Here is a 14,710-nt window from a genome sequence, read left to right as displayed (position 1 = left end):
TAACTAATTTTGTGTCTTTTTCAACATTTAGGAATTGCAGAGTCCCAAAACAATATTTCAGAAGTTCTTACTTGAGAAAACTAAGCCAAATATATAAATAAAATGGCCAAATGTATGTATGTATGCTTCTGAAAAGTACATAATTCATATCTATTTTTCCTTTTGTGGTGAACAAGTAATTAGGAATATTTAACTAGCCAACATATTTGATTGAAGCAACATTTTAAGTCTGTCATTTAAGTTTAGGGAAGAAAATGTTTAGGTCGTCCTGGGCTTAATTGTATTTTCGGCTAGATTCTTGATACATCTGTGGGAATCGATTTGTCACTATGTTGATGATGACTTGAGGCAGTCACATTTTTCAGGCTGTTTCTACAGGATGATTTTGAAAATTGTTAGGTGGCATCATGATGGGGGGTTTTTGCTGCTTGCTGGAAAAGCAGTTCAAGTCATGTTAAGAGATGTGACTTGAACATAGACTTGAAATTATTCAAACGGGGAAAGGTGACTGAATGTAGTCACCCTGGGTAACGTAGGATAGTACTGGCCACAGGAAGAAGATTAAACACACATCCGCATGCACACTTCAGAGACTTATCAGAGGCCAGGATGACCCTTAAAGACATCTCAAAGCTGTTGCTTCAGAAGTGATGGTACTGTCAGTGATTTCAGCTTGCTTTTCCAAAAGTGAATGAATTACTCTCACTATGATTTGTTCCAGGGATGTTCAGACACACCTCATCAGCCACAGACATGGGAACTTCTTGTGGAGCTTGTACCCTACGTTTACCACAAAAAGTCAGTGACAACTGGAGCTGCCTCTGTGATCATACGAAGCCTGCCTCGTGCTTCTCCCCATTAGACCTCGTTCTGTTTTCTTCCCCTTCCTCTCACTCCCGTCTGCCCCGCTGGTGGGAGTGTGTGGTTGATGCTGACTCTTCTGACTTAAGGTCATGCCGTCTCCATGTCTAGAAGCTCCTCTCCACACCGTAGAGCTCTTCCACGTTTCTGAATTCATAATGCATATTTGTAGATTCATCTTTTGCTATCTTGTCATTTTGCCCATGATCATGTTGATGTGGTACAGCCCAGAGTTTAGTTTCTGGAGTCAGATTGTTAGCATTTAAATACTAGCTCCTATGTGGCTCTGATATTTTTGACCAAGTTACTGAGTCTTGCTAACCTTTGGACTTCCTGTCTGTAAAGTGGGCATTTACTATCTGTAAAGTGGTGATGATTCCACCAGTTTGTGTACGTGAAACACTAGGCACAGGGCCATGCATGGTGTAAGGAGAGGAACCAACTGTGCCAGTTTACCCAAGACCAAGGGGGCTCCTGGGAAGCAGAACCATCAGTGCAAACCTGAAAAGCAAGCTGAGTTAGTCTCCCTAGTTGTAAGCATTTCCTTTATATTATTCAAATTTATTGTATTTATATTTTGTATTCCTGTGTTACATCTTTCCCCTGTTAGGTTTCACAGAGGCTTGTATCTAGGTGCTTGAACATCTTCATGTGTACTGCATTTTCCTAAAAGAGAGTTACATTACCTTATGGTAATAAAATTCACATACAACTAGAAAATTAAAGATGACATGGAGGAGAAATTGTTAGGAATGTAGCATTGGCTTGAGAGATAATTTTTGATTTTGCACAGATAGTTTTTAAAAATGTATTCCAAATGCTTAGAACAGTGTGAATAATAAAAGAGGTTAACTGTTACCTCCAGGAAAAAATTATATGCAAAAGAAAATATAATCACAGATTGCTACTGTTTAATCAAGTGATCAAGCAATCCCAAAGCACAGTGTGGCTGCAGGGCTGTCTTGTCACACTTCTATAAATCCAGCTGGTAAGAAAACAAAGAAGCCTTTATACCCACAACACAGCAGGCAGCATGGGCTTCATGTGGCAAGGATGCCGATTCCTTGTGCCCCTCCACCCTCTGAGTTCCAAGGAAGATATGGCAACGGGTCGTGGGTGCAAGCCCAGGTAGATGCTGAGCACACAGAGGTTGTGTGTCGCAGCTGAGAAGGGCTAAGCTTATGTAAGTCATGTTAGATGATCACAGATTATCTAGCAAACCTGTCCAACTTTTGCCCCACAGGGAGGCACTATCTATATGAACCCAATTAGGAAACAAGTCTTCTCTGGGGAGGAAAGGGAAATTGTATTATCGGAAAGACATTTTTTGCCTGCAGTCTACATTTCCTCTCAGATGGCCCTGCCCTGCTCAAGACCCCCAAAAGTGGGGACTTTGTCTACCCCTCTGTCATTGGTGCCACCTGGTGCTTGCCTCACGGGAGTGTCACATGTTAGCCCCTCAGTTATCCTGCAGCAAGCTTCTTCCCACAATCCCCAGTTGTTCCTTGAGTCCTGGGTTAAATATTTGCCCGCACAAATAAGGACACTTATCCAATTCATGAGGGCTCCATTCTCATGACCTAATCACCCCAAAGTCCCCATCTCCAAATACCACCACATTTTGGGATTAGGATTCAACACATGAATAATTTGTGGGGATACAGACATTTGGTCCATTGCAGGGGGAGAGAGGGAATTTGGGAGTAGCATAAATAGGGCCACATGTGCCCCTAAATTTGTTTCAGGTGGAGAAGAAGGAATCCGGGGGTAGCTTAATTGCTCTTCATTGTGGCTGCCCATTTGAATTGCCTGGAAGATTTAAAAAATAAAACACCAGTGTCCACTCCTTCCCACTCCCACCCCAGAGACTCTGATTTAATTAATCGGGCTGGTAGGGAGACATGGACAACAGCCTGGTTTTAAAATACTCCAGGTGAATTTAATATGCAGCCAGGGTTGAAACTCACTGCAAGTAACTGAATCCTGTCTGTCTCTTCCTTTTATTCCCATAGTGACCTCATGGACTGTAGCCCGCCAGGCTCCTCTGTCCATGGGATTCTCTAGGCAAAAATACTGGAGTGGGTTGCCATACCCTCCTCCAGGGGATCTTCCCAACCCAGGAATCAAATCCAGGTCTCCAGCATTACAGGCAGATTCTTTACCATCTGAGCCACCAGGGAAGCCCCAGATAGGATCAAGCTTATTGTTTAATATTTACTTCAAAACTAACAGCATCTGCATTCTTTCTCTTTAAAATTCATGTCTTCATTCAGTTTAGCAATTTTCCTGTGCTTGTCTAGATAGAGATCTTTTTTTGTCCTTGTTGTTGATTAGCCACTAAGTTGTGTCTGACTCTTCGCAATCCCATGGACTATAGGCCCACCAGGCTCCTCTGTCCATGGAATTTCCCAGGCAAGAACACTGGAGTGGATTACCATTCCCTTCTCCAGGGGATCTTCCTGAGCCAGGGATCCAACCCAGGTCTTCTACACTGACAGGCAGATTCTTTACCACTAAGCCACCAGGGGAAGATAAAACCTAATTACATTCTTTGACATGTATTAGCTGATAAAACCATAGTCAGGTGTTAGAAAATATGATGATTTCATTGCATCTTGTATTCTTTACTGGAAAACTCCTGAGGGCTGATTTTCTCCTTATTCTAGATTTTAAAAAATGCCTTTAAGTAAACCCCCAATTTATTTTCTGTGTGCATGTTGTTTATAGTAGCTATAGACTTAATGCTTGTGTCCCCCCAAATTCATATATTGAAATCCTTACTGCCAATATGATGGTAATGTGGCCTTTGGGAGGTGATTAGTTTGTGAGGGTGGAGTTCTCATGAATGGGATTAGTGCCCTTATATAAAAGAGACTCCCACCCCCATATAGATAAATAAATAATAAAAACAAAAGAGACCCCACACAGTTCCATCACCCTCTCCCCCTCCTGCCATGTAAAGGACTCAGTGAAAAGACAGCCTTCTGTGAATCAGGAAGCAGATCCTCACCAGACACCGAATCTGCTGATGCTTTGCTTTGGACTTCCCAGCTTCCAGAACTGTGAGAAAGAAACGATGTTGGTTAAGCCACCTAGTCCGGTGTTTTTAAACCAGCCCAGATGGTTTTATACCTGGCCAAGACATCGGTACAGCATATTTATTTTTATGTTCTGCATTTGAAATTTGGTGATTTGCTATTATTCTGTAGTCATTGTGAGGCTGTCAAAACCTCCTCTCTGTCTGTAATGACCTGAGGCTTTTATTGTGGTCACTGTGCAGAGATGGTTATTCTGATGCCTTCCTGGTTAACCTCCCAGCCTCTGGATTTTTATTCTATAGAGTGGAAATTCAGTGACACCTGTATTAGAGGGTTGTTCTGTTTTGCTAGGGGGAAATATTTAAATCCCCAGGCACATGGAGGATACCTCCATAATACTCCTTTTCTTCTGCTGCTTACTCTGGGTACTTCCCCAAGATGGGTCATTTTGGGGTGTGCTTTTTCTAGTGCTAATTGAGGTAATTCTACTTTTTCTTCATTAAATTTTTTTGGTTCATTTATTCTAATCTTCGTGTGTTTGCATGTATTTCCTTATTTTTCTAGTTTCAGATTTCTGAAGGCTCCTAAAGATTTTTCTTCATACATTTTCACCTTCTGTTTTATGGTCTTCCTGTCTACTTCTTTACCTTGATTTTCTTTCCTTCCATTGTAAGACTAGACCTTAAATTGAAAATATTAGTGTTGGCTGTTTATGGAAGAATGTATTGGGCACTAGAAGAGAGATTTTGGTTTTATAAATACTATGCATGCATTCATGCTAAGTTGCTTCAGTCTTGTCTGACTCTTTGCAACCCCATGGACTGTAGTCCTCCAGTCTCCTCTGTTCATGGAATTTCCCAAGCAAGAATCCTGGATTGTCATGCCCTCCTTAGGGGACCCTCCCAATCTCTCTTATGTCTCTTGATTGGCAGGCGTGTTCTTTACCACTGGTGCCACCTGGGAAACCCTTATAAATATTACAGGACATTCAAATAGAGCCCCGAATCTGCAGAGCTTTAGTCAGCCTCCAGATCTCCAGTCAGTCTCTGGTTTGTCAATGTGAAATGGAAGTTGAGTCACAGATTCATGTTTTCTGGTTGCCTTAGTATCATGAAAGCTATTGTTTTTTGGCCTTTGTTGTTTTGAAATAGAAACTGCTTAACCTCAAGACTCTTGGGATGGAAGGCCATCATACCTTTGCCATCATCGGTACCAGTGTGCATGAGGACTGACCACTAGTGCAATAAGGAAGGCACTGTGTGTTCTTCTCTTTCTTAAGAAATTCTTGTTCATTGCAAAATTAGCCTAATATCTTGCTTTTGCAAAACCGATTGAATTCCATATTTTCATGAACAATATCTCATACTCATCTTTTACTCAAATTTTATTAAGGAGTAAACCCAATTTCCAGAGCTATTGCTTGAAATTTCCTTTTGCTTGTTCCACCTATGTTTCATTAAAAAAACATTCATGTAGCAAAACAATAAAAAAGCAATGTTTGTGCCTGCTTTTAAATAGGCATTTGCTTTTAGTAAGTTGATTCCTCTGCGCTCTCAGTTGTATTTTTATAGTCCGAATAGGAGCTTCCTAAAAAATCTTTTATTGTACCAAGTATAAGGTAGATAACAGGTTTGATAACCCCAAAAGTACTTGTGTTAAATACTATAGCCAGAGAGGGAGATAAAAATAATCAATAAAGGTGTGAGGAGAGACCATAAGGACAAGGTAGTTTGTATTTACTCTAGAATGAGATTTCTCATTCTAAACTCTTCTGTTCTTTCAAACCCATGCATGTTTAGGATAAATACTTTCTTCTCCCTCTGTATTTCACAGTAGCTACAGATTCCTTTTGGAGGTCAGATTTGAACAATTGAGTAGGCATAAATTTAATTCCGGAGAAGGCAATGGCACCCCACTCCAGTACTCTTGCCTGGAGAATCCCATGGACGGAGGAGCCTGGTGGGCTGCAGTCCACGGGGTCGCTAAGAGTTGGACACGACTGAAGCAACTTAGCAGCAGCAGCAGCAGCAATTTTACTTCATTTTTAAATGCCAAAATTAGAGAACACTTTTTAAAACAATTTTTATTGGAGTATAGTTGATTTACAATGTTGTGTTAGTTTTAGGTGTATAACAAAGTAAATCAGTTATACATATATTCATTCTTTTTAGATTTTAGACCTTTTCTCATATAGGTTATTAAAGGATACTGAGTAGAGTTCCCTGATATACACAGTTCAGTTCAGTCACTCAGTCATGTCCGACTCTTTGCGACCCCATGAATCTCAGCACACCAGGCCTCCCTGTCCATCACCAACTCCTGGAGTTCACTCAGACTCACGTCCATTGAGTCAGTGATGCCATCCAGCCATTTCATCCTCTGTCATCCCCTTCTCCTCCTGCCCCCAATCCCTCCCAGCATCAGAGTCTTTTCCAATGAGTCAATTCTTCGCATGAGGTGGCCAAAGTACTGGAGTTTCAGCTTTAGCATCATTCCTTCCAAAGAAATCCCAGGGCTGATCTCCTTCAGAATGGACTGGTTGGATCTCCTTGCAGTCCAAGGGACTCTCAAGAGTCTTCTCCAACACCACAGTTCAAAAGCATCAATTCTTCGGCGCTTAGCCTTCTTCACAGTCCAACTCTCACATCCATACGTGACCCCTGGAAAAACCATAGCCTTGACTAGACGGACCTGTGTTGGCAAAGTAATGTCTCTGCTTTTGAATATGCTATCTAGGTTGGTCATAACTTTTCTTCCAAGGAGTAAGCGTCTTTTAATTTCATGGCTGCAGTCACCATCTGCAGTGATTTTGGAGCCCCCCAAAATAAAGTCTGACACTGTTTCCACTGTTTCCCCATCTATTTCCCATGAAGTGATGGGACCGGATGCCATGATCTTAGTTTTCTGAATGTTGAGCTTTAAGCCAACTTTTTCACTTTCCTTTTTCACTTTCATCAAGAGACTTTTTAGTTCCTCTTCACTTTCTGCCATAAGGGTGGTGTCATCTGCATATCTGAGGTTATTGATATTTCTCCTGGCAATATTGATTCCAGCTTGTGTTTCTTCCAGCCCAGCATTTCTCATGATGTACTCTGCATATAAGGCTGCATATAGGCTTCCCTGGTGGCTCAGATGGTAAAGCATCTGCCTACAATGCGGGAGACCCGGGTTCGATCCCTGGGTAGGGAAGATCCTCTGGAGAAGGAAATGGCAACCCACTCCAGTACTCTTGCCTGGAAAATCCCATGGACGGAGGAGCCTGGTAGGCTACAGTCTATGGGGTCGCAAAGAGTTGGAGATGACTGAGCAACTTCACTTTCACTGATCTACACAGTAGGTCTTTATTATCAATTTTATATATGATAGTGTGTATATGTTAATCCCAATTGCCTAATTTAGTCTTCTCTCCTTTTGCCTTTGGCAACCATAAGTTTCTTTTCTACATCTGTGACTCTATTTCTCTTTTGTAAATAAATCCATCTGTACCACCTTTCTAAATTCCTCATAGGTGTATTAATATATGATATTTGTTTTTCTGTTTATGACTTAACATCACTCCTTATGACAGTCTCTAAATCCGTCTACACCTCTGAACGTGGCACAATTCCTTTTTACGGCTGAGTAATATTCCGCTTACATACGTGCCCCATCTTTGTCCATCCCTCTGTTGATCGGCCTTTAGGCGGCTTCCATACCTTGGCTGTTGTAAATGGTGCTGCAGTGAACACTAGAGTACATGTCTCTTTTCAACTTATGGTTCTTAGAGAATACTTGTAAATGACATTTCTTGAGTTTTCACTACTGATGGGTGCTAAACCTGTGTAAATTTAAATGTGTTACAGACTATGAGATAGCATATTTAAGAGTTTTTTCATCACTGTCCTTTCTTGATTTTTTCTCCAAGATATTTTAGGATGATTGTGCTTGACTCTGTACATCAAAATTTAAAGATCATAGTTAAATAGTGTGACAAAGGATTGAGAGTTTAATTTGTAGTTTTAATTAATTTTAAAGGGTTACTTATTTAAACTTAAGTATTCACATATAGATCAAGATAATAATGAAGAAATGACTTGTTTAAGTGGATAAAAGCCCAGTCCAGAAGTGCTAGCCTGGGGATGCAGTTGGAGTCACTGATTAATATGTATTTAAGGAAATGCCTGAAGTATCCTGAGCCATTTCTTTAGCTGGGCAAAGGATAAATGTCCAAGACCATCACAGCTATAGGAAGACAACTGGTTTTGTCCCTTCTCTAATGCCTGCATGCTTTGAATGTAGTGGACAGTGAAAATTGTTCACATCCAGGCAGGCTTACCAAGTGACAGGAAGGGTAGTAAGCTCTCTGCACACATGAAGTCTTTTAAATATTTCCTGATAGTCAAGGGAGAAAATAAATGAGTGGTCAGTTCTTTCTGCTTCCAACACAAGGAAAAGCTTTTTTACTTAGCTAATTAATTAGGTCTAGATAGTTATGGAAATTATTTTTTATCATGAGTGAATTTTGACAACATCCTTGGCATCTATTAACATTAAACATTTAAATTGAGTTGATAATGTTAAAACGTGCTATTTTCTGAAGTATTTGATGTTTGCTAACTTTAAAATATACTACAATCCAAGTTAAGTGCTTTCTCTAGAAAGACATTAAGTAAACACCATTACAACATTATAATATACATTAATTCAAGAACTACTTTTAAAATCTCAATTTAACCTAATATCACTATTATATGGAGAATACATTAATGATTTGTAACTTTCTGATTAAACTTCTTTAAAGTTTGATGTTCTCATATATCACTAGAATGAGTGTGCCACTTATAAAATAGTAATTATTCATAATACCCAAGAATTACATCTGCTTTATTCTTTTATTAGAATGTCCTGAGTAAATCAACCATTGTAATTACTTTATATACTCAACCGGATTGAACAAACAGGACAATCTATTGTGGGTTTTTATAGGACTTGTATCATACAAGTTTTACTATGGTGAAGGGAATGCCTACTAAAATACCTTCATGTATAGCCTGTGATTCTGATTACAAATACACACTACTGATTTCTGTGGGGTTTTATCTAGCTTCTGTATTAGTTTCTCTAGAATTCTGTTTTCTTCAAAGCAGGAACTATGTCTTTTGAATGTCATTAATTAGTGTGAGACTAGCACAGACTAAGTGAATACTCTCTTTTTTTTAATGTAGAAGTTTAATGTTTATGAAATTATTTAAGTGGTTTGGTATCTAAGGTTTTGTAACGTTATTCAACTGCTTTATAGCCAAAATAAAATTCTTATATGATTCATATATATGATCCATATATTCTGAATAAAATTTTCTTTAAAGGGTACAGACATTATTAACTGCTTAACAAACGTTTGTTTCTAAACATATACTATGTTTACCATCTTTGTAAAGGTAACATTCAGCAGTATGTCTCAAAATACTGAAAGCATCTATTGTTAAGTATTCAGTATTTTGTGAAAACACTTATATCCTGTCACTGGTTTGAAAATCCAATTAAATTCCTTTAAATTTCTTTTTTTTAAATTGACATATAGCTGGTTTACAATGTTGGGTTAGTTTCAAATTTACATCACAGTGATTCAGTTATACATATACATGTAAATCTGTTCTTTTTCAGATGCTTTTCCTTTCTAGGTTATTATAAAATATTGAGTATAGTTCCCTATGCTATACAGTAAGTCTTTGCTATACATTCCTTTAAATTTCTTATTTTTATTTTGGAAAATGCCTACAAGGATCATACAGCCAAGTGAAAACATGATTTTTTTGAGAGATTATGGGAATTTTTGTTATTTGTGTTGTTTTAATATATAGCATCTGCAATATAGCATTACAAGCATTTCTAACATATATTTGATTGCATGTTACACTGATTACCTATATATATGCCCTTAATGACTGAAATTTATAGTACCCTAGAGATCACTTATAACATCACCGCTCAAATTTCACATGACACTGAAAATGGCGTTTTGTTCCAGAATTGTCTAGCTGAGCATGGGGTTACTTGAGGGCTTGGGATGGGTACTTTGAGGCTCATTTTAAGGATTCTGTGTGTGTGTGTGTGTCTGTTTAACGTCCAGCACCTGTTCTTCCTGGAGCCTACCAGCAAAGCCATTCTCAAGGGTATGGGTACATGCATCAGACCAGCCTGTCATCTGTGAGGTCAATGCAGCATTCACCAAATCTAGTAAGTGCCCATTTGAAGTGCTCCTCCTTCCCTGGTCTTCATAGTTTATCTCCAGAATATAAAAGCACATGGAAATACAGTTGGATTGAATATGGTTCATTTTTTACATAAAATATAAATGATGATGTGTTGCCATTTGTATAGCTTCTTCTAAGGAAGTAGAAGGAAGTAGAGGATAGAGGTAAACCACTGAGAAGGGAAAGCATGATGTGAAAACATGTAAACAATGAAACATAGTAAGACTCTGCCAGTATTCTGTCCTCATTGTTACCTCATGATTGGAAATAGTCAACCATGGTCTTCATTCAATAAAAAAGCACAAATATTTGGTCATGTTAAATAGTTAATCAAAATGGCCATGGAAACCTAAATGACACGGTCCACATATGTCTTTGAGTTCTCCTCTTGGAAATCTTGGAGTGCTGACTCATTCATTGAATGGAAGACGTGGAAGCAGACTTCTAGACCAGTTAGTCCAGTCTGGCATCTTGTGATGAAACTGCTTCTCAAGCTCCTGACACAGTCTCTTGGCCTTTGTCTGTGTCCTTAGAAATAGGTGGCCCTTCTAAACAGCTTGTAAGATACCTTTTAAAAATATATTTATAAAAGTATAGTTGACTTTAATATTATGTTAGTTTCAGGTATACAACATAGTGATTTGGTATTCTTATAGATTGTGTACCATACAGAATTATTATAATATTATTGACTATTTCCCTGTGCTATACATCACATGTCTATGACTTATTTCCTTTAATGGGTGGTAAGGAATCTCTAATCACTCTAAAATTCTTGGATCTCAGCCAATTTCCTCAGTCTACTAATGAACTTGATTTTGAGGTTGTCTGATATTATTAGCTAAATCCTTGGCCTCAAATGAAAACAAATATAGTAAAACTCAACTCATTATAACAAGAATTTAATTATATGTACCTCAATATTCATGACATTTATATGTTAAATGTCTCCTATTATGTGATACAAAATCCTATTGAGTATATTATGGATTTATTTTTCTTTTTATTTTTTTAAAAAATATTTTAAAGTAGAAAGAAAATTTTCAAGTAAAGTTCATCACCTCTGCCAGGGGACCAATGGTTGTAATGACCTGGCAGTGACTTGGGCCTGTCTGCCACTATGGTGGGTTTTGTTCTCTGAAGAATGTGGACTAGGGGAGAATCTACATAATCTAAGGTCTCTGGGCTTATCTGAAGCTGGGAGAGTGGCTTTACTGCTTCAAAGCTTACTTTTAAAAAAAGATTTTTATTTTGTATTGGGGTATAGCCGATTAACAATGTTGTGATAATTTCCCGTGAACAGCGGAAGTATTCAGCCATACATACCCCCCAAACTGTATGCCCTTCATCCAGGCTCTCACATAACACGGAGCAGAGTTCCAAGTGCTCAAAGCTTACTTTCTGACAGCTAGCTGTTGTATTTAGTGGCTTGCTCTGGTCCACGATATTACCCCTTTTGCCAGACTAGTAACCTTGAAATGAACACAATCAAGACAGACAGTAGGCTCCAGAAATAGATGTGCTTCGAAAGGTTCCTGGTAGTTCCTTTTGTCGCGGTTGTCATTTGTAGCCTTGACTGTCTTGGTGTCCATTGTGTGACCCCATCTCTCCTTTCTCAGAGGACCTACCGAGCCATGTACGATTACAGTGCCCAGGATGAAGATGAAGTCTCCTTCAGAGATGGTGACTACATCGTCAATGTGCAGCCCATTGACGACGGCTGGATGTACGGCACGGTGCAGAGAACTGGAAAAACCGGAATGCTTCCAGCGAATTACATTGAGTTTGTTAATTAATCATTTCTCCTTGCCCTTTGAGCTTTGTTCTAATGTATACTAAACCCAATCTTTTTAAAAGATAGAAGATACTTTTAAGACAACTTGGCAATTATTTTACAATAATCTATCCTTCCTTTGACAATTAGATACGCAGGAAGAAGGAATGACTTCCGGGCTGAAAAACAGCAGCATTTTTGGTAATTGGTATAAACAAATAATTAGGTCTGGAGACCTGGTGCTGCTAGTTGTGTTAATGGTTCCCTTTGATTGGCTATTGAACCCTTCTGGGAAAACATATTTTTGTAAACTTTAATAGAGATGTTGATTGTCCCTTAAATGTCACAAATATATGAAACTTCTTAGCTGTCACTTTGGAATCACCAGAAGCCAGTCCTCTTAATTCAATAATACAGCTGATAATTTAAAAACCATTTAGCTTTTGAGTCACAAGGCAATTTCCAATTCAAGTGAAAATTGCCTAAATATAATAAATGTAAGCAGTGGAAGAATGACAGTTCTGTTAAAATTATATTGACTGGTGGCCTTAGGGATCTAGAAACTTTCAGTGAACAAAGAAATTTCCTTGTTCCTTGGGCCGACTTGGGTCTATTTATTTCTCATTTGTACCGAGGCATATCCTATTCTCCATTTACATTCTATGAACCTAAGTACACGCTTGGCTCCATAGAATGTCAGGACCAAATAACTTCACAGCTGCTCTGCAAAGGGCAAAATTTAAGGTCATCTATGTTATTTCCCTAATACTAATAGCCTTTACCCTGTTGCATGTCATGTAGGTTCAAGCTTCTGTAACATAGGCAGCTGCACTGCCCTGTTCCTGTTACTCAAACAAAAAGTGTGGCCGATACCTAAAAGCCCTACCCTCTAGATGCCAGCTCAGCAGAAAAGCATAACTTGAAAAGTTGCTTGAGATTCTCCTGCCGCATTGCACTCTAGTTTTGAAGGATTTACACCTTAGAACATAGATGTATACGCTAGCAAATAAGTGATTTAGGCATTTATTGAACAGCTTCCATTAACTTAATGCCACTGTTGACTTAAAAGTTAAGAAAACTTCCTGGAAGCCAGTGACAAAGCTGGAATATGAAGTGTGCTGGGAGAAACCAATGAACAAAAGATTACCAGCTGCACACACAGAGAGACAGGTGATCTGGTTTCTTCTCTGGGAAAACAGTATTCAGATTCTGGGATGGAAATCTAGCTACTGAAATTGCTTAATGGAAAGACTTCCTTTCCACTTTCTGGTTTTTATTTTCTAAATCACATTTGGAAGTGAGAGGGGGATGTCACCAGAGATTTGACAAATTGTTCATTAAAAAAGAAATCGTTGTCACATTTTAATTTTCAAATGAGTGACTTTGCAGGCTCTTGTTGGATTCACAGGCATGACCATCACATCATGAAGTTTTTACCTGGAGTCCACAGTCAAGATCACTGGAGAGATTCATGCCCATCAGCAACTCTGGGTTTTTCTGATTGTGCCATTAGTGAGACTTGCAACAGGGTAGCAGTCATGTAGGGTCTGACTCTACAGCTGTGATGAAACTGAAAAAGCAAAATGTAATTATAAACATGTATCAAATATATGGGCCTTGGGGATATCTGCTTTAATGATATATTCAAAGAAATTAACAAAATAAGCTGTAAAACATCTTTTCTTGAAATGTTTATTAGTCCAAAGGCAAAAATTAATTCATTTACACCTTTGAAAAGTAAGCACATAGTTTTGAAATCTGTAGTCTCATTTTTATCATGCTAAAAGGTTAATTAGATAAGCTTTATTACACTCAAGCAACATACTATATGACACTGATGTAAAACTGAGAGGAGAAAAATTCAGGCAAATAACTAGAGGTTATTTGAGGGGGTTTTACAGATCACCACATAATCAGCTTGCCTGATTTTCTGTCATTGAAATGATCAGTTGCTATTCAATTGATTAAATCCCATACTGGTTTTGGTGTCTTATACACAAACCTATGAAAACAAGCAGAACTTGGAATATTCTTGCAAAAATTCCTTTGCATTAAAACTGAGGGCAACAAGCTTGCTTAGTTTTATTATACCATTAAATAAATATTTATTATTTCACCCAGACAGACTACTTTTTGTGATTATAAGAGAGTAGTTGCTGATTAAATCTGCAGACTAAATGTGGGATGGGTACACTTTTTGATAAGTACCACATTTATAGGAAGCTCAAAGGAATCCAATTTCAAATGATGATTATAATGGGGAAGTAGTCATAAAGTAACAGCTTGATGTTTCATTGTTTTTCTCTTCCACTTATTTTAAAATCAGATTCACTGAATGTAAAAGTCAATACTTATTTGGGGAGTAATTTACCCCAAATTTTAAGCTCCACATAATGTTTGCATAGCAAGATACTTCTGCTTCCAGCCTTTAGGAATTAAGAACTAATCAGAATTTAACTAGAGGGGAGTTATTTTACAATAAAGACCGAGGGACAACAAGTTGCACACATTCCTGATGCTATAATTTGATGGTATTGTCACTGTTATTAAAGTCTGTCAGGATATTAAGCATCTCAGCAGAAATACAGAAAACAATATATGTATAAAACCAAAGTGCTATTTTTACAGCATCATTTTCAAGACTACATTCTCAAACACCTTTTCCCCTTTCCACACACCGCCCCTCTTGTTTTCAATTTGGCAACAGTTATATCCTACATAATGTGACAGCTCAAGAAGGGTTTTAAAAAAACAAGTCTTTTAAAAATCAAGTTAAAGAGGGCTGTAAATGCCCAAGCACAGAG

The 14,710-nt window shown here is 38.3% G+C and overlaps 1 protein-coding gene and 1 non-coding gene across 2 annotated transcripts in view; both read left to right on the top strand.

Moving 5' to 3' along the window:
• NEBL (nebulette) overlaps positions 1-11,928 on the top strand; it is a 115,108-nt gene extending 103,180 nt beyond the window's left edge. The window contains exons 27-28 of the mRNA XM_052651053.1: positions 10,009-10,115; positions 11,752-11,928. Of these exons, the coding sequence (XP_052507013.1) occupies positions 10,009-10,115; positions 11,752-11,928 (284 nt within the window). The remainder of the gene's footprint in view (positions 1-10,008; positions 10,116-11,751) is intronic.
• Positions 7,017-7,088, top strand: TRNAC-ACA (transfer RNA cysteine (anticodon ACA)). Its single transcript has one exon. It is a non-coding gene; the product is annotated as a tRNA-Cys (tRNA).
• Positions 11,929-14,710: the final 2,782 nt, after the last annotated feature.

Source organism: Budorcas taxicolor, chromosome 13, assembly GCF_023091745.1.
Source record: "Budorcas taxicolor isolate Tak-1 chromosome 13, Takin1.1, whole genome shotgun sequence".
Taxonomy (NCBI): Eukaryota; Metazoa; Chordata; class Mammalia; order Artiodactyla; family Bovidae; genus Budorcas; species Budorcas taxicolor.
This window is presented reverse-complemented; position numbering and strand designations above follow the sequence as displayed.